The sequence below is a fragment of the Falco rusticolus genome, chromosome 9 (genome assembly GCF_015220075.1).
Source record: "Falco rusticolus isolate bFalRus1 chromosome 9, bFalRus1.pri, whole genome shotgun sequence".
NCBI lineage: Eukaryota > Metazoa > Chordata > Aves > Falconiformes > Falconidae > Falco > Falco rusticolus.
This window is the reverse complement of record NC_051195.1, coordinates 10,706,375-10,733,979: the sequence shown is the minus strand read 5'-3', so window position 1 is coordinate 10,733,979 and position 27,605 is coordinate 10,706,375. Positions and strand designations below refer to the sequence as shown.

General features: G+C 40.5%; 1 protein-coding gene across 1 annotated transcript in view; it reads right to left on the bottom strand.

Moving 5' to 3' along the window:
* The window catches only part of RET (ret proto-oncogene), an 88,211-nt gene that overhangs the window by 16,938 nt on the left and 43,668 nt on the right, over positions 1–27,605 (bottom strand). Inside the window, exons 2-15 of the mRNA XM_037400752.1 lie at positions 25,814–26,065; positions 23,880–24,173; positions 23,155–23,396; positions 21,245–21,446; positions 20,609–20,808; positions 16,058–16,316; positions 14,757–14,882; positions 13,776–13,886; positions 9,857–9,976; positions 8,008–8,264; positions 6,706–6,853; positions 3,131–3,238; positions 1,320–1,534; positions 1,090–1,212 (exon numbers count right to left, since the gene is read on the bottom strand). Of these exons, the coding sequence (XP_037256649.1) occupies positions 1,090–1,212; positions 1,320–1,534; positions 3,131–3,238; positions 6,706–6,853; positions 8,008–8,264; positions 9,857–9,976; positions 13,776–13,886; positions 14,757–14,882; positions 16,058–16,316; positions 20,609–20,808; positions 21,245–21,446; positions 23,155–23,396; positions 23,880–24,173; positions 25,814–26,065 (2,657 nt within the window). The remainder of the gene's footprint in view (positions 1–1,089; positions 1,213–1,319; positions 1,535–3,130; positions 3,239–6,705; positions 6,854–8,007; positions 8,265–9,856; positions 9,977–13,775; positions 13,887–14,756; positions 14,883–16,057; positions 16,317–20,608; positions 20,809–21,244; positions 21,447–23,154; positions 23,397–23,879; positions 24,174–25,813; positions 26,066–27,605) is intronic.

Here is a 27,605-nt window from a genome sequence, read left to right as displayed (position 1 = left end):
CAGCTCCTTAGGATTTTTTTGTTTATATTTTTAATTATGAATAGAAAAGAAACAGACAAAAATTAGGGTGGTTTTTGCTTGTGTTTTCAAGCAGTGTGGTAAGGAACTGGATAAATGAGAGGGCCCACCTCATTTACAGATGGACTGCCCTCTACCTGCAAAAAGCTTCACAGTTAAAAGTTCCTGCAATGACAAAAAGGTGTCATTCCTCTGTACTTACGTTAACAAAACACACGCTATTTTTAAGCATCCTGTGTGAACACTCTAGCCTCAAGAAAAAGAAATAATTTATTACAGTCTATTTGACACCCTGCTTTTAAAAACTAGCAGATCTCACCCTGCTCTTTACATATTTTCTTGCAGCTTTTCACAGCATCACAGAACTGCTGCGGTGGGCAGGGAGCTCACCCCCCTGCTCAGCCAGGCCCCGCCACAGCAGGCTTCTTGAGACCCTTTCCAGCCAGGTTTGAGTATCTCCAGGGATGAAGATTCCCTGGGCAGCCTGTTGCGGTGTTCAATCACTGTTACAGTAAAGTTTTTTTCTTGTCTTTAAATAGTATTTCTTGTATTTCAAATAGCTCCCATTGCCTCTTGTTCTGTCACTGGAGCGGACCACAAGGAGAAGAGCCTGGCTGTGCTGGCTTTATTCCCTCCCCTCAGGCATTATACACAGCAGTAACATCCCCCTGGGACCTCTTTGCTTCAGGCTGAACAAACCCAGCTCTACCAGCCTCTCCTTGCACCTATGCTCCAAGGCCTTAGTCATAATAGCGACCCTTCTTCTACTTTTATTAACTCTTACGCATTAGAAACAAAATGCTTTTGTTGATGAGTCAACAAAGAGGTGGAGGAGGTAACGGTGACTTAAATATGACACATCTTTTACACACGTATGTTACTGACCCACTGGTAAACCCCATAATTTTGCTTCATCTTCATTGTTATTTCTTTAAAATAGGGAATGTTTCTAAACATGTTTCTAAACATGTTAATAAAAATAGCTGTTATTTTTTTCTTCTGTGCTCAAGTCCTGCAGCGTAAATTCATTCTCTTGATGAGGTAATAATTCCCACTACATGTGCACTGTACCTTGCTCCTCTTGACATATGAATCTTCTTCATATACATCACGGGAGAGGCCAAAATCAGAAATCTTCATTTTGCGTCCTTCTGCCACCAATACATTTCTCGCTGCTAAATCACGATGGACAAGCTTTTGGAAGAAACCAACAACAGTGTTTATACTACTTGTGAGGAACCAACCGCTGACATGTCCATCTATCGCAAGGACACGCTCTGATCACTGTTGCACTGCCCTACCTTCATTTCTGCAAGGTACTGCATTCCTCGTGATATCTGCCACGCAAAGGAAATCAGATCTCCCATTGTCAAGGCTCTCTCGTCAGGGTTATCCAAATAACTTGAATTTCTGTTGCCATCGCTGCCCACGTAGCTTGGTCCTACCTTGCGACTCTCCCTGAGAAAACTGCGCAAGGAGCCGTATTTAGCATATTCCACAATTAAATACAGTGGGCCTGAAATAAACAAACACACTGATCAGTAAACAATTACCAGGTAACCATTTCGGGGTTTCTTTTGGTTTTGGGGTGGGGTTTTTTTGGTTTTGGTTGGGTTTTTTCCTCCCCAAAAATGTCTCTGCTAATCAACACATGGTTCTGAACAGAGTCAGAGGCTCCAGACATCTCTGACCTTTACGTGAAAGGCACTTAGTCAGCCGTGGAATCACAGAATATTTTTAGTTTACATCCTCTATGCAAAGTGAGTGGGTTTCAGCCTAAATCAAGCATAATTCAGGCTCTTGCCCATATTCCCTCATCCAGATAATCTGAGACTAGAAAAGAGACAATCTTCTTACAAATCTGATCTGTGAAACAGGCTAACTTAGAAAAACTTAAAAAAAAAGATCAAATTTTTTCTGGAGCATGAGATACTGAGCTCACAAATCATCAGCTAATTCCAGTATTGTATTTAAGGTGCCTTTTCAGAGCACTTAGAAGCATTCTGACATTTCAATCCATTAGTTTCTCCTCCTCATTAGCCACATGAATAATATACACTCAGTGCTTTAATGCTAAATACATTTGTCCACTGTATCAAAGCCCTCCCACCTCATATGCTAATGAATTAACTTGATATTTATTAAAAGCCTATGACTCAGAAACAATTAACTCCCTTTGGGATGAAAAAAATACATTGTAATGAAAAGAAAAAAAAAATATCCCACCCTGCTGGTTCATTACCTTACTAAGACTCAGAGATGACTCAGCCCTGAATTATATTCTCTGCCTACAATTAAAAGTGCCACTTGCAACGGAACAGGGTGGGCAAAGGCAGCAGGCCCCTGCCCAAGGTTGCAACATGCATACCGTGATTTTAGGCTGCATAATTACAGATGGCAAAAGGAAGAGGGTGTTGCCACGCAACCTCATTTAAAACAAGCAGAAATTATTCAGATCAGTTCCTATGCACAACAATGAAAATTTGCTTCACTGGCAGTATATAATACATGTGTGTGAAATTTCCCCCCTTGAAATATACCTTTCAATCATTGTGGCTTTTAACAACTATTTCACAACAAGAAGGTGACAATAGTTTTGTGAAAGAGGAAGAAAACTGATTAACAATCTAACTATCAAGCTATATTTTAATGAAAGGATCTGTAGTTGTCTTTTTTTTGTTTGGTTTCATGGGTTTTTTTCCTCAAAGGGAGATCTCAACTCCCTGGATCAGGCCTCAAAGCATTGTTTTACTATGAATAATAACAACTCCATTAAACTTTAAATATAATCCACATTTGAAGACACTAGGCATCAACATAATATAAAAATCTGTATTGATTGGAAAAGAATTGGTAGTAGGTTCGTGACATTTAAAATAGCTTCAGAATAAAATCATGTACTGAAGAAAAACACAGGAAGCATGCTTAGTTACACGAATTAGCATTTCCCCTTCCCTTCAAACATTGCTTTTCTTACACGTCCCTAATTTTTTCAGCCAGCGACGAATTTAAGAGGTGCTCGGTGATTGCCAAGCAATGATCTGTCAAAAAACTGCTCTTTATTTCCTTGCTTGACGTGTTTTCATCTTAATAACGAGCTTCTAATATTTACCATCTTGACTGCAGGCTCCATAAAGTTTGATGACATGAGGATGGTTCACCTGTTTCAGAAGGTTGAACTCTGAAAGCAGATCTCGCAGCTCACTCTGGGAAGCATTTTCTGCAGAAAGAGTCCAAACACACAGCTGCGGTTAGGAAAGCATTACTCAAGAACTCCACATACTGTCTGAAGTATGAGATCAACAATTTCTCCTGAAATCAGCACAAGGTTGAAAAACTCCATACTTCCCCACAGGAGAGAAATCTCCCCATCTGCAGGGTCCTGCAGTCATTCATGTCAGAACCAACGGAATGGGACTGCTGCTGTTCTAGCTAGGTAACTTGCTCTAATCATCACCCTGCCCTGATGCAGATGACTACAGAAAGTGTAGGTCAGCCAAGAATCAGGACCAGAGTCTGTAATGTCTTGCAGATGCCATGAAATTATTACAGACATTTTCTAGTTTTCTAAAGCAACTTTTTAGGGTGAATCAGTGCAAAAAAAAGCTTCAGAAGCGTAGGAAAGCCAAGATTTTATGTTGATCAAACAAACAAACAAAAAGACTGCTCAGTTAGCTCCCATGATGTAGCCCTCCTCCTAAATACCTTTTTTGATGGACTAAAAATCCACTAGTCTACTGGCTTACACTTGTAGTACACATCCAGATTTGGAGTTTAGCAGCTCAAAGTCCAGTTCGGATAGATTTTACTGCCAGACAACTATGTTGACTTTGCTGATGTCAGTGGGAATCATGTGACAATATATAGTCCCTAGAGGTGTTGTTAGCCTTTCAAGCATTTTGTTTTTGCAGAATTCTGACTAACAAACTTCCTCTTTGAACGCACTGGGGCTTGAAGGTAACCCCTAGTCATAAATATACCATAGGTCAGAGATAACCCTTTTGCTGCCTCATCCTTAATCTCTCTGACACACAGAACCTGCCTGGATAGTTCCAACAAAGCATCATTACGGGGCAGTTGACAAGTGTGTAATCACCTTTACTTACAGCTAATAAAAAACAAGCTTAGCTTTTGCTCGTTGGTGTCGTACTGTTTGTTTTCCCATAAAGGCTGTAAGCACAAAAGATATATTTATCTATACATTTAAAACACACATGCTAATAGTTGGCCCTGGTCATGATAATTTTGTTATGCTGTTCTACTATATGTTTGTATCTGCCAGGAACATTTATTCTGATATATTCTTATAATCTCCCCGCAACATCCGCTCAAATCAGAAATATGATGTTACAGTATATTAAAACATAACAAAAGTGGAAGAATATACTGGCCTTATAAATTATACTGTTTATCCAATTACTCATTAAATATATTCAGTTCCTGGCCAGTACACTTGATTTCCAATTTATAAGAATTATAAATCAATAATATTGATTCATATATGGGGAACAGCTCTGCTGTTGTCATATTATGTTATAGTCTGAACCTTCACTCAGACTTCAGAGTCTTCTGCCCCAGGGAGCGCAATATCGGATAGTCTCTCACTGCTGAGAGGGACTACAAAAAAAATGTTTATGTAAACCAAAAACGAACATCATCACCTTAATGCCTGTGAGAAAGTCCTTTTTTTCTAGCTCTGGAACTGTGTGGTATGTGCAAGAACAGAACAGTGTTCCCCATGTACCATGCCTGTTTGCCAGAAAAACTAGCTTCAATAGCACACAAATGGAGACAATTAGCTCTGAAGTTTTATGCCCCTTGTTTTTACAGATTGCAAACAATGGCTATTTACACGTCGGTGGGTGTTTCCCCCTTCAGTTTTGTTGTAATGAGGCCATTCCTATCATGCAGGAGGTCAGATTTAATTCATATGAGAAAAGTGGTAATAACGGGCTGAAAAAATCATCCCTCTGTTCCTTTAAATCTCCATCCATAGCTCCAAAACTGCTTTGGCTCAGCTACTTACTGCTCCTTGTTCCCTCCTCAGCACATAACACCAAGCTGACCTAGCAGGTCCTGCCTGGTATGCTCTTAACCACAGGTTGTGCCCAGCTGCACAGCCCGGGCAGGAGGTATCTTTTAAGCAACGAGCAAGAGGCTTTCTCCATTAACATACTGGTATACACACCTCCCTTGTAAAGATCAGGCAGCACAGAGTCCCTAATACTTGGAAAAATTACCCACTTTTGCCTCTGTTACAGGGAAAAAATGGGTGATGTTGGCTGGCCTGAATCCAAACTGTCTGTCCTTTATATACTTCTGACAGCATCATGAAGACCACAGTGGACTACTGCAATATTTCTTGTACTTGGGAGTTGTCCTGTTAACAATGAAGTTATTAAACCCATAACAACAGACAAATATTTGCAGAATGACAAATTCTCTCCACAGTCAGGTTGGAAAATGGAATTTTAGGTGACTGTCTGCAATGTCATTTACATTACAAGGGGACTCATTAGAGCCTGAAGTATTACTGTAAATGTCAGATCAATTTATTAAAATAAGGTGCTTAAAATAAAGGGTTACACCTTCACATTATCAATTCTGTCAATTCTTTCCTTCTTAATAGCTGGGGAAAGCTGAATGTTAAATTACCTGCAAGTAAAAGCAACTTTTTTCACCGCTAAGTCTCGGAATCTTAACTCAGTCACACGCTGTTGATGAAAACGTGCTAGAAAAAGCAGTGACGCTAAGTGCACTAATAAATGTGAAGTAAACCAATAACTGAGACTATTCTATTGATAATGATATACAGGTCATTACTTGAGTTTTACAGGTAATGGTTAACTACTCTTCCCTTCCGAAAAAAGTTCCTAGACTTCCTCCATATGACCCATTCTCCACTGAAGCTCTCCCAGCGCAGGCATGCACTTCATAACGCATTTATTTCTTTGGTATAATGATGAGAGATGCAGCATCTTCCCACTCAAGCAGTTAAAAAAAATACTTGCACATAATAGAAATGGTAGTAATGACTATAAATTTTTTCTATAATGCCATGGTTTTACTTATAAGCAAGCAGTGAATGGTTGAGCTCAAGGTCTCGCTTTATCATCTTAACATTATCTAGGCATACTTTGTTTTCCCCAGCTTTAACATAGGAAAAACTGAAGACGCCAGGAGACAGCACTGGGCTACTCAAGCCAGCTTGGCAGAGCTCCTAGTAATTGAAAAGCAGATCACAAAGTATAAAAGTAGATGGAATTCTCAATCAGAAAAGTAACTTAATAGGCCTGTGCTGTCTTTTGACATGATTATAACAGGATTTATTTTAAAAGCTCTGTCAAAGAAAACTGGGTAGAGGGGAAAAAAATATCAGAAAGCTTTAACAAAGCCTTGCAATACTTCCATCAATTCCGAACAAAACATAATAGATTTGCTATGTTAAGACACAGGCTCCTTGCACATTGTTAACTAGGTTTGTGGAAATTACTTTCTTGGATCAATGTGATGCTAGCTCCTAAAGCCAAAAAGCTGTCAGAATACGACAGAATGCTGGAAGAAATGGAGGCTGCAGCACCGGCTGGCTTTAGCTGGCCTTTCACTTTCACGCTACCCCTCTTAACATCCATTTAGAGTTTATAACAAATAGTTTTCAGATCGTTTCAGACCCCGATGGGAATGTACCTTTTAACATTTTCACCGCTACAGTGGTATAGCCAGCCCTTCCCTTGAGTCGGAATGCTGTTGCCTTGACGACCTTTCCAAATTCTCCTTCTCCAAGAGTCTTGCCCAGAACTAGGTTCTTCCGAGGGAATTCCCACTTTGGATCTTCCTGCATGAGAGAAAAAGAGTGAATAGCTACACCCGAAGCATTAATGTTCAATAGGAGAGCATTTTTCAGGAAGAGGTACACTTCAGCGTAAAACGTTTGATTGCTCTTTTTATCAATATCAGTGTATTCCTATAAAATCTTCTGAATCTCTAGGCATTTTGCAAGTGTTTCTTCCATTACCTTAAAAACAACTCCTTCAAAACACACTATACATGTAGTCTATGGATAATGGATTTTATTTACGGGTCTGGGAAACTGGGTATAAACGAAAAATGAAGTGACACAGGGCAAATGCTTGCTTTCAGAATAACTAAGATTACGTGACCTTGGACTTCACAGAGAAGTAACTCAGTTTTCCTCACAGCATAAGGCTTTCCCTTAAGAATTCATCAAAGACAACAATCCTCCTCTTATGAAATTAGTGTTATTAAGTCTTAAGGATACAAAAGGATGACAGATGTACAAACCAGACAAGAAATTAAAGCGAATAGAGCACAAGGTCTGTGAAGACCTTGATATCTAACATTCAAATAGCTCCAATGCTGCCACATATGTCATCCAAAGTGGCAGCTCTACCGTGTTGGTCTGTGAAAACATACCAGCTGGCAAGCATCTGGGTAGTGTACAATTCAACACAGAAGAAAGGTAAGACAGCATGCCTGGACAAAAATCCGTAAAATGTGGATAAAACTCCCACTCCAACTGACACCTACAGTCTGTATATCAGAGATCAGGGACAGATCTTAGCAGGGGTTTGGTTTTGTTTTGTAGTAGTACTATGGCTCATCACAGACTACAAACCTGCTGATTGTTAGTATTATTTTCATGATATTACAGTAAAACAACACTACTGTCAAATGCACAGTTACATTTAGAAAAAAACATCCGCTCAAATCAGAAATATGATGTTACAGTATATTAAAACATAACAAAAGTGGAAAAATATACTGGCCTTATAAATTATACTGTTTATCCAATTACTCATTAAATATATTCAGTTCCTGGCCAGTACACTTGATTTCCAATTTAGTTACTTGAGTTGGATATTTCTATGAATAATTGCATTTTTGTAACATTTCCTGCATGCATAAACAACATTCTTTTGGAACAAGACAGACATTAGAAAAGAGCGTGCAAAATGACATCAGTCTTACTGGTATTTTAAAGGTGTCTACAGACACCTGGTTCTCCATGGAATCTAAAGAAGGCCGGCGGACATTAGTGGAAGAATAACTGATGGGGTAGGACTGGGCTGGGCGCCGGAACGTCATTTCTGCAGAGGCGATAGGGGCCTTTGGAGAGTTCTTGTGGTAACGATGGATGAAATAGGAGGAAAGCAGCACGGAGATGATGAAGGACAGCAGCACTGCCCCTGCTATCACAGTCTTGCATACGTCATCACATAGTTGCTCTGTGGACCGAGAAGAGCTCCTTAGAACTTTGCTTGTTGTCTCCTGATTTAGCAGTGCATGTCACGCACACAGGTGCAAACAGAAACAGAACTTAAAATAATTTAGAAGACTTTATAAGCTAATTCTGAGTGAAATTTGAGAACTTGCAAATACACCCACTGCACCTACCAATTCTTTTTTTTTTTTTTTTTGGACACCATCAGGTAATTGTCTGCCTAACTGCCTCTGTAAATGTAAGGATAGCTAGCTTGACCCCCTGTTCCTTATCCTGATAGATGTAGGCTACTTCTGACACATTTCTTTAGACCCAGCCTACCATATATTGATCTGATACCACTTGTCTCCCTGGAGACCTCTAACTGAATTTTGCTTGGGGAAAACAGTTTATGTTGGAGCCATGCAACCCATCAAACAAAATCTTCTTCACATATGTATTTAATTCATTATGTCAACTGTTAGATATTAAAGAATATTTCTCTTCACCTTTTTAGATTATAAGGAGACCTTGAATATTTCTGCTTTTTATTTAACTAAATAATTGTTTCTGAAAACGTTGCCTAATGCTGCAACTGCTTCTGAAGTAATATGGTTTTTTCCTCTCCATTTACTCCTTCCCCTTTTGGAGAACCACTTTTAGTGTCTTACTGCGGAAACGAAGTTTCCTGAAGTCTAAACACCCCTAGACCACATCCTAGGCGGTCATTTAATGAAAAAACTCCAAGATCCAAAATAGTGTCTTTGTACTGCTGTCCATCAGACAATCCTGACTTCAGATAAATAGTGAATCTAGCTACACCTGCAAGCTGCACCTCAGAAGTGGCAACAGCACAATACCTTTGTAGAAGGGGGGTGGGGTGGTGGGGGTGGGGGTGGGGGTGTGGAAAAAAGAAGGAAAAAAAAGGATAAAAGCAAGAACTTTACGCTTCCTTTTTTTCTTATGTCAATAGAAAAATTACTGAAAAGAGCAAACTAAGATAAATTCTAAACAATTCTGGTTTAGAGATGCAAAATATTTCATGTTGTGTTTATTATTAGCAATAATAAAATTGATTTTAAATTGTAAAAACCCCCACCAATTAAATCAATCCGTTTCAGACAACTGCGTAGAGATTTTCTGTCTAAACAAAGGTCAGTGAGAAAAGTAATCCACTCCTCTGCCTAACACAAGGGGTGCTGGCTATCTCTGACATTTTGAAGCCAAGATTTTCAGGAGGTGATTAGGAAGCTGGAATTACCTGAAAATAACAGAAGTCGTTATTCTAATTCTCCTAGCTGTCTTTGCAAATATCAGGTGAGTCTCACTGAAATGCAAATGCTACTGGAAATCAAAGGACGACCAACCTGTTTGTCATGTAGTAATGGGTAAAAAGGAATCTTTAGCCAAGGCTAGAAATAATCCCCTCTGGAAGTTTTCAGACTCTATAGTAGAAGTCAAGGTGCCAGTTCTTAATTAATTTTATATTAGCAGTCTCTGACCAAAGATACTGCTTATTAACATGCCCACAAGTTTAGATCGCTGTATATATACAGATGGTAGATACAAACAGAGAAATAGATTCATATGAGAACAGCAGATAATGTTTAGACTTACCCTTGATATCATCTTTCTCACAGTAACAGTTCTGTCTTGGGAAGCAGTAACAAATTCCATGTCCTGACTTAATTCCAAGATTTCCAGTGCCTTTCCCATGACCACCAATAATGTTTCCACCTAATCAAATACAGACACAAGCTAAGAATCTCACATGTAGTTAAATGGAAAAAAAAAAAAAAAAGCTCAAAGTTTTCCATGGGTTTATCCTGGTATGTATATGAAATCGAACGGTGCAGCGCTAATGACAGCAATTCCTGGGAATTAGGGGAGAGTCTAAATTCTGAAATGTCTGACATCCTGAAATGAGGGGACCTTGGACTGCTTCAGCATTAGACCTGATTAGCAGTTATTTCCATTATGGAAGACTCCACATTAAAATTTATCTATAATAAAAACATAATCATTATCTTTGCATTACATAGTTGGGATACTTACCTAATTTCAAGTACCCTCTTAAACTTTGTTTAGAATCCCATTATTTAATGCCAAGTATCTACCTCAAATGATCATCTCATGGCTGTCCTAAGTGTCCTCAACAAAGCATTACGGTTCTGTAGCAGTGAGGTCATCTTACATTTTAAAATTCTCCCTAAAATACCTTCTCTAGTCCACTTATTTTAGTTTATCTCCACCATTGGTTTAGGTATTTTTTCACTCATGAGTTGATGTACAGTCCAGTGGTACAGACCAGTGGTCCACAGACTTGAGTTCTGTTCCTGGTTCTGATGCCAATTTCCTCTTACCTTGGAAAAGTCAGCATACTGTTCTAGAAATCATTTATTCCACTGTCAAGTGGAGGTAACGTTACTTAATCACATCTGTAAAATGCCATGGGACAGTCTAGTGAAAGCACTAAGAGTAAGCACCGAGTGTAAGTGACAAAAAATGAATTTTGCCTTATCTAAAACTGCATTTTTTAATATTAAGGAAAAAGTGCAAAAACTCGTACAGAACTACCCTTGATTTCAAGCAGGGGTTCTTCGTGCAGAGTAATTGCAACTGTATTTCCAAGTAAGTAACTTTTTTTCTGCCTGTATTACAAAAATGACCATCAGTTGTGACATTTTTAACGTATAAACTGCCTTTAATCACAAGCAGCATTGTATACACAGAAGCCAACCAAGCTCTGCAAATCTAGCTGCCTTCCAGAAAAAAAACACTAAATCAGACAGGGATTCACAAGATTACAAAGTTGACTTCAATATACTCTTTATTTCAGCTCATTTTCCTCTATCCCATCTAAGTTGACAGTACAGCAAATGACTGTTTCTTTTACATTACTCTGTATGTGTAATGCAAATTGAGGCAGAGGGTATTTTTTGGCAACATAAAGGTAAACATTCTTTTTCAGAAGTGAGACAGGGACTTGAGTATCTAAGTAAAAGAGATTTTGGCAATCTTTCTAGAGAGGCCACATCTACTAAACTGTGCAGCTCAGCTGGTTAATTTTGGGAGAGCCTGTGCTGCATCACTGCTCTCTGAGCTGACTCTTGTTCAAAGAAGTGTTGACGTTCCTAAAAATTCTCCATTATTCCCCCACCAGCCAACTTTATTCTGAAGAGGTGGTGAAATAGTTTCCAATAGCCTCACAAAAGTCATATGTATTTAGCTATAGCCGCCAATGTTTGAGGACCTGGAAGAAGGGGGAAGCAGGGGATGAACAGGTCCTAGCGAAACTGTTCTTGCGCAAGAGACTTGGAGACAAAGGGGGTTTATACAGCAGGGAAAGGGGCAGTACATTGTCATTGCAGGTGTACAGTGGAAACATGGAGCATCCTATATGCATTCCAGAGACCCAAAAGTATATTTTTCACCAACATGCTGCTGGTAGGAAAATTCCAAGAGTTATCAATGTTGTTTTGAAATGCATAGTGCTTCAGATGCTGCTGTTTTAAATCATCATCTGTTTCCATTGCCCTGTAGTGGGAAAGAGCTTTCCCTGCTCCAAGGTCAGCTGAAAAAAGGAAAAAACATGGCCCTATACCACACTGTGTAGAAGCTCCAGAAATTCAGACAGCAAAATCATCGAGTGTTGGACAAAACCAAAGATGATGTCTCGCTATCACTGAAGACAAACATGTACAAAGTAAGGCAGAAGCCTAAGTGCTGTATTTTTTTTTTTCCATTATCAGAAAGCCAAAGTTCAAAGGAACCTACAAAGGTCAGATTATTTATAATTGTTTGTTTAGCCAGATCCACACACTGCAACCAGCCCTGAAGCAGTTACTACAAGAAAGCCTCTTGCTTAGGATGCTGCTAGGTTGCTTCTATTTGATAGGCACTGCCAGAGCACCAGTTGTTGCAGCTGAGTGCCCTTCAATGTAATATTCATAGTGTTAGTTTGAGAAAGCAATTTTGGGACTTAAGTACATAGCCATCATAATGATAGATGAATTAAAAAAAAAAAAAAAGAAGTATTTTAGCAACTGTCTGTACTTAAAGAGTATCCTTGATCTTAACACATCTAGGACTTTCTATTTATTGCTTGCCATTCCCAAGGAAATGTCCCCTGCCAGTAAAAGCTGATTTATTAATGGTACTCCTGCATCTCTGAACTTCCAAAACACACTCATTTCTTTGTCTGTAAACATACTGCTTTTGGGTACCAGCCCAGGTTCTGAATTGCATCAAATTATGTATAAAATTATCCAACTCAGGCATTAAAAAGGCATACATAACATCTTGAAAGCTTGTCTTACTTGCCTGCTTCTATTACCTAATAAAACAGTATTTCTTTCAGGCTTCTGTTGAGCAAAACATCTGATGCTGCATATGTTGCAGATTACATGTTTTAGCATTGCAGCCTCTGGCATAAATATTTCTACTTTTAGCACGACAACTGATTGTGGTTACTACCAGTAAAGAATTCTTTTCAGATGATTAGATAAGTTACTTGCATTCACTTCAAGCATTTCTGCCACATTGAGGATTGTTTTTATGCACTTTAATGAAATAATTATTTTTCTAAGTCATTTACAATACAAAACCCCATTCTTGCAAGTAAGAAATACAAAGATGCCTCTTTATTTATTCGATTTACAGAATAATATAAATCCTGCTCTGTAAGAAAATGCTAGCTCCTCTAAGACTCCAATTTAAAATGTAAACTTGGAGTACACAAAGTCAGAGCCAGAAGAATTATTCAAGAAACATCTATGCTTTATTCCCGAATTAGATACTGATAGATTAAAAGATCCACTTAAAAATTATCATCTCGTGGAAGACTGAAATTGCTCAAGTGCCATACACTGTTTTTCTAACCTTTACATCTTCAGGGTGATTTATGAACTCGCAGGTATGGGCAGTTACACGAGTGGAATGACGAAAGATGTATTCAAGAAAAAAACACAAACGCGTTTCAGTTTTTCCTTCGTAGATGCTGTTCATATGAATCGCTGCTTGTACCCTCAAATAGATAAGGCATTGGATCATTTTGATTGCCACCTGTCAAAAAAGGCCAGGTGCATTTCCCCAGATGATCCTCCATAAGCACGTTTATTTTAAATTGAAATGTGTTTCTTCGTGCTTATTTAAATTGGAGTTCAAATAGGCATGGATTCTACCCTACTGCGCTAAAGTCTGGAAATCGGGCATTAACTTGCCTAAAATCTATACCTGTTGCAGCAAATACCTCCACTGAAAAGCACTACCTGCCAATTAACGGCGGGGCAAAACGGGAATTACTGAGAGAAATTCATCTTTCCATCACTGCCAGACAATAGATGTTGGCTGACTGGCTTCAAAAAAGAACAGGTCCCTGTAGCCTTAACACTCTTGTATGACTCAAATGCAGGTATGACAACGCAAAGATGCTACATACATGAAGTATTTGTAAAAGTATCTGGGATCAAGAAAGTGGAAACTGAACGGCAATCAGCGGCGACACGGAAAAGCCCACCCTAAAACATTTCCATACTTGTGCAGTCTTGGGGGCACACGGCCGGGTCTTTGCTCTCAATCACATCACAGACGCCGTCCGGACAAGTCTTGATGCTGGGGGTGCACGTGGAATAGTTTGTGGTGATCCCTGTTAACACAGAAATAGGCAGCTGCACAAATACCACCAGGCTTTGTAGCAAAACTTATTGCATCTCTTCAGTGCACGCTAACACACCAAAGCACAGGCTGCTTTTCTTTTTAAAGGAAAGATCTATGAACATAAATATCATCTGCTAAAGTAACAGGCAAAAGCAAGTGGAAGAAACTTATTTTCCACTATATTTTCTGATTCTGACAGCCCTTCGGGCATGTCACTTGCAGTTACAGTATTACTTGAAAACGAGCTAGCTGACCATTTTGAGACTGAAAAGTGGCTTTCGCAGCTGAGGATGTCTCTACTCAATTTCACACATACTTGAACATGAAGGGTACAAGCAGTCGAAGGGAATTTGTGACACTCGTGAGGTTTGAAGGGGTAAAGCATCAGCACAGAAGCATTGTTCTGGAAGAGGCAAGAGTCACCTGTCAGATCTGTGTGCCAGCCCACAGAAACCAGTGACACCAGAAACACTGCTCCTGCGCTCACCCACTGTCTGTGGCACATAACCTGCTCAGAGGCTCACTGCTATCTTCCAAACTCAATTCGTGGTTGCAGAGATTATCTTGCAACCCATAAGTTAGCCATCCCAGTTACACTGCTGCAAACCCAACTCACTACCTGGCGTTTTATGTATCACGTTCGACATCACAGCAGGCAACATCAAGAACGACCATTCCAGCTTAACCTCATTTTCCTTCCCAGTGCATATTTCATTTGGGTAATACAATTCATTTTTTTAGCCCCAGCCTCTGTGTAGTTTACTATACCACATTGTCCAGCTAGAATAAATCAGTTTATATCTATGGAAGTCAAGTGCACAACTACAACTAAACAGAAGCTTCACACAACAGAAATTACCTTTTCCACTGCCCTGTCTCCACTGGCATCTCCCTGTTAGCACTCCCAGGCCACCACACTCTTCGCATTCAGCACGGTGCTTACTCACGGCACAAGAGTCAGGGCAGTCCTCCTCTTTTTTTAAAACTGTTGGGAAAAGTGCGTGCTGTCAGGTCAGGACAAGGGTGGTGAATACACAAGCAAGTCAGCTCAGATCAGAAGGAAACCTCTGCCCCTAAGGGCAGCCAGGAAGGAAAGAAAGGACTGGAAGACTGAACACTGACTGACCCGACTATCCATAAACTTAGATAATAAAGAAAAGTCAAGGTGTTCCTTTTCTATGAAATACAAGATATACAGCAAGACCATGATGGCATGGTTATCTTTGCTTGCTAGCACACTGTCAATGCCTAGAACTGTAGGAATGTGCTAACATACTGATAACAGAAAAACGGAGACCGTAAGTACTTATAGCTTCATACAAAACTTTTAATTAAGGGAAAACACTTAGTTCTTGGGCTAATGCAGTAGCAGTCCAAAGAGCACCAGCTAGAAAGGTGTGATTTCAGACAGCACAAGGCTCTTGAAAAAAAGAAAAGTCCACTGCAAGCTGTTGTTTCTTCTTCTTCAGCCCATTCACTCTTGGCATACGAGTTCTGATGTGACACAAGGGAATGGAGGCAATTATCAGGTAGAATTCTAAGGTTTTGCATAAAGTGCAATATGGTTTGGAAAGAAATAAGTATGCTTCCAGTGTATGTATCCTCCTCTGCTCTGGCTGTTACAGAATATTTCTAACATTCTGCCCTTATGAATTTTTCAGTAAAACGAAGTCAGTGCAATTGCTACAGGAATGTTAAGCAAAAATCTCTCTTAAAAAAGGAAAACCTGGAGTGAGAAGTGGGGAGAAAGATGACTGAATAAATATAGTTAGGCCAGAGAATTGTGGTTTCATATATATATATATATATATACACACACACACACGCGCGCGCGCGCATTTTTTTTCTTCCATAGGAATATGTGGAATACAGAAATACAAAATAAAGGTCACAGAGACACACAAAAAATATTCTTCTAAACGAAATGCAATCATGATCATTAGGAATTGCATAAGATACACCACCCTTCTGTGCATTAATTCTTCACACAAGTATCTGCTCCAGGCAGGTCTGAATGAGAACTCCAAACGCGATCTATACCTTGTAGCTTAGACTCATTTTTATTGTTAATTCCCTTGGTTTATAGCTCACCCTACTAATGCATCACCTAACACTGCTAACACTTGTGAATATGTAGATCCCATTGACTCAGGTACTTACGATTTCCTTCCAATACAACGGTGAAGAGGGTTTTGGTATGTTTCCTGCTCTGCTTGTCTGTAGCTTGAATAGTGTACTGTATTTCCTTGCATTCGGGTCTGCGCAGCACAGAGGAATCGTTCACGTAAAGGCTTCCGTATTTTTCTTCTCGGCCTTGAAGTATGTTGACAGGATAGCAGCTTACGTTGGGGGACAGTAACTTGTAGGTGATGTTCACCCCACGGAATTTCATACAATTTTCAATGCAGATTTTTCCTATCTAGGCTCAAACACCAACAAAGAAATCACAGGCAGCGGAAACAACACTATACATTAAAAATATTCTGTGCTGCCCAGAAATGTCTGAAAGAAAACTGAGCATATGCAACCTTGCAGAGTTCAACATTTATCTTGGGTTTATGGAGTTTATATTTTACTACCAATGCCGTACACGAGTTCTTCAAATGTGATTTATTCTTAATGAAAACGGGAGGCAAAGCATTACCATTGTCTTCAGGCTAGCAGTGGAACCGCAAAAAGCCTTGACCCAGAGGCTCAGCGGTATTCAGTGCCTACTGATGGTCAGCAGCACGCAGTGAGAACAAGACCCCGTGATCTGGGAAAGCCTGACTTCAGTCCTTGCTCTGTCCCAGGCTGATCAGCGAGAAAAATGTTGGTCTTGCTTGGGAAAGCAAAGAGCTCAGCGTGAACAAAGCTGAGGTTCTTTTAAAATAAGATAGAAATTGCTAATGCATATTTTTCATAATATTAAAAGTCAAAAAGTTTCTAGCCAGCCAAGTTGTCTGAAAGCCTTAAAAGGAATAAGAACCTCATCGTTCCCCATTTGCAATTTTTAAAACATTTTCATCTAAAAATGAAAATATGTTGGTTTGCCATATTTAAACTTGTGCCTGCCAGAATATCTATGCTAGAGCACTCTTCAGTCTGAAACAATTCATTTGAGCAGCACAGGAATGTAAAGCCCTGTTTTCTGTCCAGCTCCTATAGGAACCCATCCAAAGCTCACTTTGGTTTTTCCATTTACAAGAGCGGGATTCGGATCAGGCCCAGAGGCATTGGCTTTCCTTGTAGGGAAAACCACAATGTGAAGGGTGGGGTGTTATTGAAGGGAACTTGGTGATGGATTTTTTTCAAATGCTGCAGTTAAGATGTGTTTTCATGTAACACCACTGCTGGTAAAAGCATATCTGTACATCTTGGGTTTACCATTCTCATTAAAGAATGTAATTTTTTTTTTTTTTTTTTTTTTTTGTATGAAGACCCCTTCCTAAGAACCTGCACTATTTAAAGTCAGAGCAAAGGCTTTTGTAGTCCTAGGAGCATACTTTGTTACAGGATAGTCCCACTCCACCTAACGTATTCCCATTCACATCACTGGACACTTGGCACCGTTTTTGTTGGGTTTTTTGGTGGCAGGATAACACACGCAGACTATTAAAGCAATCAGAAGCTAGGCCATTTTTTCTTCCATGCTGCCTCCTCTCCACAGCATGCTGAGACTGGCAGGAAGAACGAGAAGTAAAGGCAAGACTTCAACAGTTCATAAACTGTCTAGACAGAAGGTCTAGACATGTCCCTTCCAGAACCACGTCATCTTAGCTGTGGTGCTGCGTTGCAACTGGCAGTGATTTGCAGCTGCTTAGATGGTGTTTCTTTGAGGCAGCAGGAGAATGTAATGATGTTCCATGGTATTAACCTTTATATAGACTAAATTAAACTGTCCTTTCTGCCTCCTCTGTCATAACTGCTTTTTCCAGGCATCTCTTTGATTAACAGCCATTTCCTGCAGAGGGGATGGAGAAGACCCCATAAAGTCAGGGTCCCTGAAGAGCAGATTATCCTTAGAGTAGTGCATGGGACAGTTTTGCTTTCTCTGTACAATGTGAGAAGTTAAAAATGCACACACGCACACTGAAATTTCTATAAGACAGACGGGCTGGTTTTGCCTGATTCCATAGGGAAAGCCCAAGCTTGTAACTTGGCTGTGCACTGCAGGTTCCGGAGCTGGCAGGGTGCTCAGGTGCAGCAAAGCACAGCCCAGGGGAAGGAGCCAGGGCCAGCCCGTTCCTCTTTCTCCTAAGGGTAGAAAAATTGGCGCTGGTAATCAGGATTAACATCAATATAACAAAGGAGGCACATACAAAGGTGCATTTTGTAAAACTCTCAACAGTTAACACAGAAATACCATTATCAGAAGTAGGAACCGAAAAATCCATCTTTTGAGCTCCAGAGTTTAATAAAGTCTGGAAAATTATAATTATAATGTTCTTTTTCACTGAATTTCAGGGACACTTGGATATATAGCCTCTCTAAAAATCTCAGCTGATTTTATTCATCATTTTTCTCAGTAAATGTCAATAGAGCTTCAAGTCCTTTGATAAGTTAAATGCCACTGGGCAAGCCTGTACTGTCAGGCCATGCCTCTGTTACTCAATTCATTTAGCTGCTCAAATAGACAAATGGCATCAGCCCAGCAGTTAATCATTTCTTCACGCTCTTGTGTTTTCTCCTTAGGGCAAGAGACAGTTCAGCCTTCATATTGATTTGGCCCAGTACTTTTCCTCACTGCTCTGGCACATCATGGCTAATTATGCAGATGACTTTAATAATGGGAAGCGCTGGGGACTAAGCTGCTTACACGGACTTGTGCTCCAAGCCAAGCACACCGTAAATTCAACCCCAGCCTCGGTATGTAGTAAGCAGATGACACTAACTGAGAACACCATCTCCAGAGCCAGGATGAGTTTTGCACTTTTCTGGTCGAGAATGGGAACAAAATCTCTTTGTGAACTTGTGTTTAGGCAGCACAAAGAAAGATCTCTTCCCACAGACTTGGGAGTTCTTGCCAGGAACAGTTTTCCCTGCTGCTGCTGCCACCCAGTGAAACTGCACAGTTACTGGGAAGCACCACTGTTTCCAGAAACCCTGAAATTCCCCTTAGGATGCTTGACTGTCCTGCAAACCCAGCAGCTTTAAAAGTATAACCAGGGCTTTTTTCAGTTTTGTGTTCTGTATATTCCCACACTTCAAACGAATGTGTTCAAACAATCTAAGATATGCATAGATAATCATGGTTTAACCAAACTTAATTTGGAACTCATTCATCCATAATATTGTTGTATGCATGCACCTATACATAAAATCTGTGTATATATGTATACATATATACACACACACAAATCAGTTAATGAATCTCTACTCATACATACCTAACAGCTAAGTTTCCACATATTTTACAATTACAATGTCATGACACACGTACATACAGTTGGAGCCCATTTCTAGATGCTAAGAGTTAGACTGCGAGTGTCTTACACACCTTGCTGTTATGCCTTTTAGGAGGAAACCCACTGATTTCACCTGTCTCCAGGCAAGAGCATTTCACACTGCTCAGATTAAAGCTTTCACAATCTGCTGCTACAAAACCCCCAAACCTAACACCAAAACTACTGTGATCTGCACAAAAAACACAGGCCAGGATATGCTCTGAAGTTTCCAACAGACTGCGAATTTAGAAGGTGCAGCCACAAGGCGTCGCAAAATGTCATAAAGGAGTAGCTTTTTGGAGGGAGCCCACTATGTAAGCACACTTGGTATCCTTCTCTTACTGAGGATATTCAGTGCAGACTACAGGTAAAATGTCCCTTGGCGCAGCAGTACCGTTTCTATTGCTTGTGTAAGGGCTGTTCCGTACTCTGCAGACCTACCAGGCCACAGCGCATTTCATCAGATTATATTGTGTGGTCTTACATTTATCTGCCTTTGGGTTTCTTTCTTTTTACAATTAGCCAGAGGCTTAAAGATTAATAAAACTGAATTCTTCCCGAGAAGTCTTCTAATGAATTGGTTTTCTCTGGGTGATTATCTTTTAGCCTCAGTCCTCCTCTCTGCTACAAATACAGCAGCGGTTTTATAGTTTTATTAAGTTATGAGGTATTGCTTTCCAGTAGCTCTCTCGAAATGGCTCATGACTGATGTTTTTAATATTCACTTTCATAACATTACTTATATTGAACTAGTTCCTTATTAATATACATGCTCTGTAGGAATTACATTGTAATATTCACCTGATTAATGTCAACCTGTTCAAAAGTGTTTCAGGAAGGCATTATTAATGGCAATGGTGGTGATTAAGCAAAAATGAGGGTTAAATTAGGAAACACATTAATTACTAACTAGCCATTATCTAGAGAAAATCCATTAACATACTGGAATATGTAGAGCTGGGACAAATTTCTTTCTGTGCCCTTGATATTTTTCCAGTTATTTATGGCTAAGCCACTCATGGTCGCAAGACCTCCCACCTACAATACTTTATTTCTCTCTATTAATAATTCCATGTGTAGGCCTCCTTTCTGTTATTATGTGATGGGAGAGCCAGTGTCCAGTCTACCTGCCATCCACTGCATCCAGCAACAGTCATACTGATGACACATTTTTCATTGATTCTACTGAAAAACAGCTAAAGCCAAAGCTTTAATGTGTCTTGCCCCAGTGATCTATCTACTAGGCTCTAAGAGACAATGAAAATGTAATTAACACAGTCCTTACCTGTGCAAAACGTTCAGCGTTTCTGTTCACTGTGAACTGGTAAGTCACGTTTGGAAACTGAATGCTGACAGGGAGGATGGAGACATTGAAATGAAGCATCACCGATCTTTCTGGGCCATGAAATTCTGTGTCATTCACCAACACATCCAACTGAAAGGAGCGATGCTCTGTGACTGAAATGCTTTTATTCAGTACCAGTTCTGCAAAGGAAAGATTAGTCTATTAGCGAGCCACGTTATCTGCAAATGTGTGATACTGCAATCCCAACAAAATTATGCGTATCAAAATTATACGTACCAACGTTATTATAACAGGGATCGGAAGGTGAGTTAAATATAAAAACATACTCCTAAGGAATTATGCTCTGTGCATTCCAGATGTTTGGAGAGGTCCTCTTTCACTTCTACAATTGGAACCTCTTGCTTATCAGCATACACAGCATCATCCCAGAACGCTCCCTATCCCAGACATGCACAAACTCCATTTTTTCACTACATGTTTAAAGCTCAGCATTTGCTTAATTTGAAATTTCTCAGCTTTCCTTGGCTCAATATTTACAAAATGTCTGGAAAAGTTCCAGGGCTTATTGGTCAATTACTAACAAGCAACCGCTTTATTTGAAGAAGGGGACCTTACTGTACTCATGCCGAGTTCCCCGCACTTGGCTGCCATTTGGGCTGAAGTGGATTTCATCAAAGATGTGCTCTACCCGAAACGTTTCACCTATCCAGGAATCGTCGGTAATGATGGTTCCGGTGTATTTCTTTCTGCTGCTTTCAAGGGGATAAATAGGTGTGGTGTCTGCATCATATACAGCTAGCACTGCAAGAACGGTTCCCTAGAAGCAAATCAGAAATGACATTGCTGAATGACCCGGAGTTTTCTTCCTCTGGTATGTCCTTGGGAGATTGAAATAAATCTTACAACTTTCACTCAAGCCCACTTCCATTCAAATTCATTTTAAGTTTCAGGTTACCACTATTTCACACCTATTTGGATCTGAGTTAAAAGCTCAAAAGAAGATGGCAATGAGAAAGAACTTGTCATATAATCACTTTAATCTACGTCTAAATACAGTGCAAAACTTTTCAGGTAGGAAATGAGTGCACATGCACAGCTCTTGACTTTTTCATTAAAAAAAAATATATACATATGTTATTCTACAACACCGCTAAAAAAAGACAGGTAGAGGAACAGGCACATTTAAAAGACATGAAATACGTTCAGACAGATCAAAGTAATCTCCCAAATGTTTCCCAGCAAAGTGGCCTGGGTTGCCTGTCTGCTCCTTAGCCTGCTAGGCTGCTGTTCTCTACCTGCACACTGAAGCCACAAGGCCATAAAGATTTTTAACAGCAATCCTGTTGCTTCAAGTTCGTTTCGTTACTAGAAAAGATTGAAAGTTTCCAAATACAAGGCTTTTCTTTTTTTCCCTACTGCAAAATGCCAGTAAAATTCACTAAGTTCTGAACACTTTGCAGGCGTGTAATTTCAAAGAGGATATTTTACTTTATGGAATGTTTATGGCACCTCCACTTTGTATCGTCCAGAGCTAAATGAAACCCTCCACTCCCCACATTTTCAAAAGAAAAAGGAATTGCTTTCTACCCTGGCAGAAGTGATGTTCCCAGGCATCTTGCCAACACCCACTCCAGTCGGGAGGTGGCAGCAACCTCCCAAAATCATTCTTCTCCCGTCCAGACACCGGTATGAGCAAAACGGACTTCGAAGGGAAATCGGACTAAAAAAACCGATGTTATGAAACAGATGTCCTCTCGTGGAAAAGGCATCATTTCGGCCCCAAAAGTGCCTTCAGTATACCACTGACTTACAAAAGATTCTTCTGGTGGAAGAGACGAATTGCCCACCCGTATACTTGTCTACCGAAGCAAGGGGTGTACGCGTGCCTGGGGTGCCCAGGGGGTTCAGGGTGCTTGGAGGGGCACCCCGCTGCAGTGCAGGACGCCTGGGAGGGCAGCGGTAAACCCAGGTCCTGGAGCTGTCACCAGCCTGATGCTGGAAACGTTTTAACAGCTTTGCAGGTGCCATGTCTGTCCGCAGAAGGCAACCGCTTCTTCACGCTTTGTGTCACTGGTACAGCACCCTAATAAGTGTTCTACGGGTAGTTCTGGTATCTTCTGTAGATTTGCACATATGGGAAGGGTACACACATACACTGGCTTTAACAACACTCAGTTTTAGTCACCTGGGGAGGCAACCCTGTAACAAATACAGAGCAGAGCTCAGGATGGGGAGATACAGAGATCCTGACCACGGTCTCCACAACGGTCCTTCCCCACCTCAGGAACTGCTTGCACGTCTTTACGCCGTTTCTAACTTTAACGCATCTTTCTTTGTGGTCTGAAGAACCTAAAACTCGGGGGGAGGAATCCTGGAGACTCAGCACTTTCCAGTCACAGGGTGCAGAGCACGGCATGATGCTGTGCTCGTTGCGGAGTTCCACCACCCAGAGCACGGTGCTCCCCAGCAATTGTGACCCCACCGCCTCGCTCCTGCTTCAGCGCCTCGGTAAGGCAGAACGTTACCTCTTTCCTGTTGAACTCCACGACAGCATCGGCAGTATCAGTGCCATTGGGAAGGAAGGGAGGAGAGTCATCTTCATCCAGCACGTTCACCAAGAAGGGCACCTCCACCTGCATCTCCCTGGAGCCCTCTCTCACAGTACATTTGGCGATCAGCTCATATCTTTCTCTCTCCTCCCGATCTAGGCGCTGTGTCACACTCACGCTGGTGGTGTTCTCATTGTATCGAAAGGGCATGCCTTCAGCTGAAAAACACAGCCACAGCATAAACAGGGACAAACACTTTCCCATTGTCGGAATCTGATCATTTGCTTCCTTAATACTCTTTTGCAATCCCGTAAATCCATTTGGACATCATGACTGCGTGATAAAAGGCATACTCAGAAGTGAAACAGAAGAAAATTGCAGGCTTATATTAGGGTAGGCAGAAAACATGGAATAGATGGGAAGGTCCTACGGTCTAGAAGGAGCACAATTAAAAGCTCAAGATATTCCCAGACTGCTTTTAGCAGGTGCAAACTTCTAAAACCAATCATTTCCATAGGGAACGGGACAGTCCTTCCCATCCCCTCTGTATATCTCAAAGGCAAAATCTTTAGGCTCAGTTAATGTCTGCAACAGAAATTCCTTCACAGAATCAACCTAGAGGATCTACTACAAAAGATATCTTAACAGTGCAGCTGTTTACATCTATTGCTGGTACACAAGCAGCTCATTTCCAGTTTTACCTGCCAGCAGTTTGTAGGAAATGCTGAGATTCTGACACAGATGATGAACTGAGGGTAACTGGAGCTGATGAAATGTGCCGGGTGGTTTATTCTCCTTGATGTGAAAGGAGAGATCCATTTCTGTGAAGCAATGCTGCCTTGCTGTCAGGGAACTGCAAGTTGGTGCAGTAGCATTGATCAAGGAGAAGAAAACTGTGGTGCGTGTAGCAGAGTCACATTCCTTCTCTTCGAAAGGGTGGGACGAAAGGAAAACATACAGCATCACCTTTGATAACGGCATCCAGTTTCCTACAGCTACAGAAAAAAAACCCAAAACAAAACCAAACACACCAGAAAAAATATTTTACATAAGACAAGCCCACATTTCTTTTACTCATTTTGTACTCTAGCCCGTTATTCCACAAACAACCATATAGCCCTGTTAAGTAATGAAATAATTCTTCAGTACCTTATCTGCTGGTGGGAAGACCTTAAATCTTAATCTCAATAACCCCAGTAAACCAAAAAAGCATAGGTGTTAGCACCAATTTTACATTATAGAACCTCACAGAATGATAGCAGCATTCTGTCTGTGAGACACTGACATAAAACAGGTCACTACTAGTAACCAGCTTTACGATAGGACTGTGTTGGAGGGACTAGAGGAGGGTGGGGTGGAAGCAGGGAAAGAGAGTGCATGAAACGGCAACAGGTATTCAGGACAGACTCGTAACTATCATCATCTAAGTCACAGCTTCCTGACAGTTTAGACCAGTTGAGGATAGGAGCCAAGCTGTTTATGTTTAGAGAACAAATTGCTTCATCATTTTGAAATGTAAAAAGCTGGTCAAAAGATAACACAGAAGTTAACGTCAACCTGTGGCATCTGCTAATACACCCTCAAGCCTTAATTATTTTGATTGCCTTGGTTTGACTACAGACAGAATGACAGTATCTCTGTAACAGATCTAATTCACTTGAAAAGATGCTCTAGGTCACTTTGATCTGTATGAACAAAACAAGGCTCTAAAGTTCTGGATAGCTGTTCTTCCTTTGTTCAGTTACAAATAGCTATCTGATATTCATGAACACCAAGTACTAAAAAGGCAGCAGAAATGGGCAACATATCAAACACTCGGCACTTAAAAAATAAAGCAGTAAGCGTATGAAGTTGAACATTTCAACATCAAGGCACCCAAGTCAAAGGGCAGCGTTGATATATGGCTCCTACAAACTCAAGACAGTTACTACAGACTCGCTCCAACAGCAGAATTTCTGCAACTGATCGCAGTGGTATGCCATTAACTCCTCACCCATTTCCTCCTCCACCATCTAATGATAACTAATTTCCTCATAGATCAAAATCACCAAAACCAATTTACTGCTAGAGCATAAAAGAAGGAGAAAAAAACTGAGATAATTCATTTCTGCAGTTCAACAGCGAGCTTCACTAACAAAGCCATATCCCCAGAGGGGGAGAGAGGTACGCTTAACCATTTCTTCCAAGAGCTGGTTGGCATTACATGCAGATGCACTTTGTCGATCCATGTTACCAGAATTCAAGTACCATTTTTATAAAAGAGTTTGAACTCACCAAACTGCATTGGTCCGGGCCCTAAGTGCCCAGTGTTAGTACAGTCAGGCTGTGATCCACTTAACGTGCATCAGTGGATGAACCAACCATAAATATGTGCAAAGCTGTGACTTACACAGGTCTGAAATGCAGAAAAAAGTACGTCAAGTAACGCAACTTTCCCACAGTGTGAGCAACTGGACCTGCCCCAGGTCAGCGCTTGCCTTGGCATGTGTTTCCCTGGGTCTGGTTCCTCATTGTAAAAAGGCAGGTGTGGTTTTTTCCCGGTTTGATGCTCATATGCCAATAGATAAATCTCATAACCTGAATACACTTTAACAACAGATACTTCAGCAAGAAGAGCTAGCCTCCTCATACTTACACAGCATGTTGAAGTCTTCTCTATCCAGGCTTTTGCTGAGATAGAGAAGTCCCGTCTTTTCTCTGATTTGAAACCAATGATTTTCATGGGATCTTGCTCGAGAAACGATGAGATTCTGGCACAGATGAAAGTGGGCCACTTCCCCATGTGAATCCCTCAAGGCATGGATGCGCAGGAGTGGCGTGCCTGCTGGCTGATCAATGTAGACATTTTCTGAGTACTCTTTCCTGGGGAAGTAGAGACCAAAGGCAGCTGCAAAAGAAAGCACACGAGAGGTGCTCCAAGTTAGGTTTTTTTGTACTGGCATTTTCTTACAAGATGAATTTCCAAAGAACCAAAGGCTTCATTCTGTAAGGATTAAAGAAACATTAAAAAAAGATGTGGGAAAAGGCAGATCCTCATCTGCTGTAAATAAATACAGTTTTACTGTGCTCAAGCCACGGACACAGCCACCAAAAATTTGGCCTATAGTTTACATTCAAGTTACAAAATCATCTGCTTTTTGAAAGCAAAATTGCTTTGCTGTAAACAAGGCCTACTTTAAGCAGAACGCTTAATGAAGCTCTGCTTGCCAAATTTTACTTAAGTTCATATCTGGAGCTCTCAGCTGTAATTCCATTATCTCACAGATGATATTCAAAAGAAGGAAAAAACTTTGATAAAATCACACACTTTAAAAGCCTAAACACACTTTCCATCAAGAGCAAACACAGAAACGGATCAATGTCTCACACACTTTTCCTTGGGTTATATAAAACCTGTCTTACACACAAATCCTTTTGCGGCTCCTTCCCTTTCTAAACAGGCCAGCGTGATGCTTTCAGTATGGAAAATGGGAGCTGTTTAAATAAAATTGATGTGAAAGTCTTACAAGTATTTTAAATATGAGAGAATGGAAAGCTGAGAACTGACTTGCCTGAAGTGGAGAGGGCAACGTACATTTATTTTTAATACAAAGGCTGTGACAAAGCCATTGTTCTTCTCCAGTTTTCCCCCTCTGACGCTGCAGACATTTCCATTCAGTAGGGCTTGGTGCCTGTTTCTTCAGCTGATTTCATCTTACCAGGTCACTTTGCAATGGCCTCTCTACCCTTTTCCAGCGCTTCCCTTCCAACTCTACTGCTCACAAATACGACCACAGCGGAATGCTTGACAACCAAGGAAGGCACAAAGCGATGCTCGTTGCACTCATGTGCCTGAAGTACTGGAACTGTCACTCTTGTACTTCACCTGCACCGACAGTCAGTACTTGCTCCCATACAAACGATACTTGCACATTGCAGAATTTTACATCATTTAATCTTATTTGATAACAAGCGAGACGTATAAAAGGATCACACATCTGTTGAACAAATGAAAATAATAACAATTTCCATATGTTACCAACACAAGACTATCTTAGTTTAATTAAGCCAGATAAACTGGAAATGATGGTAACACAGTGGTAAAATTAGAGGGATATAATGCCAAAACATCTTCAAAACAGCATCAGGCTGTAGCATGTATTTATGTTTTATTATTATTGAATCCATACACTCTCTACTGAATGGAGAGGACCGCAAGCAAACTGTAAACAAGAGACCTTTAATTTCATTTGGAAATACCACGGAAACCGCTGTACCTTGCAATGATTCATGACATCGTCAGTATCCCTGGATGCAATTACATCCCTAGATGTACAGAGGCCCCTTACTTTTTCTACACACACTTTGCAATATACGAATAAAGTGGTAAAGTAATTAGTAGGTGAGTTTGCTCCAGAGTAATTCATGCAAAGGGAAGCCAACAATAA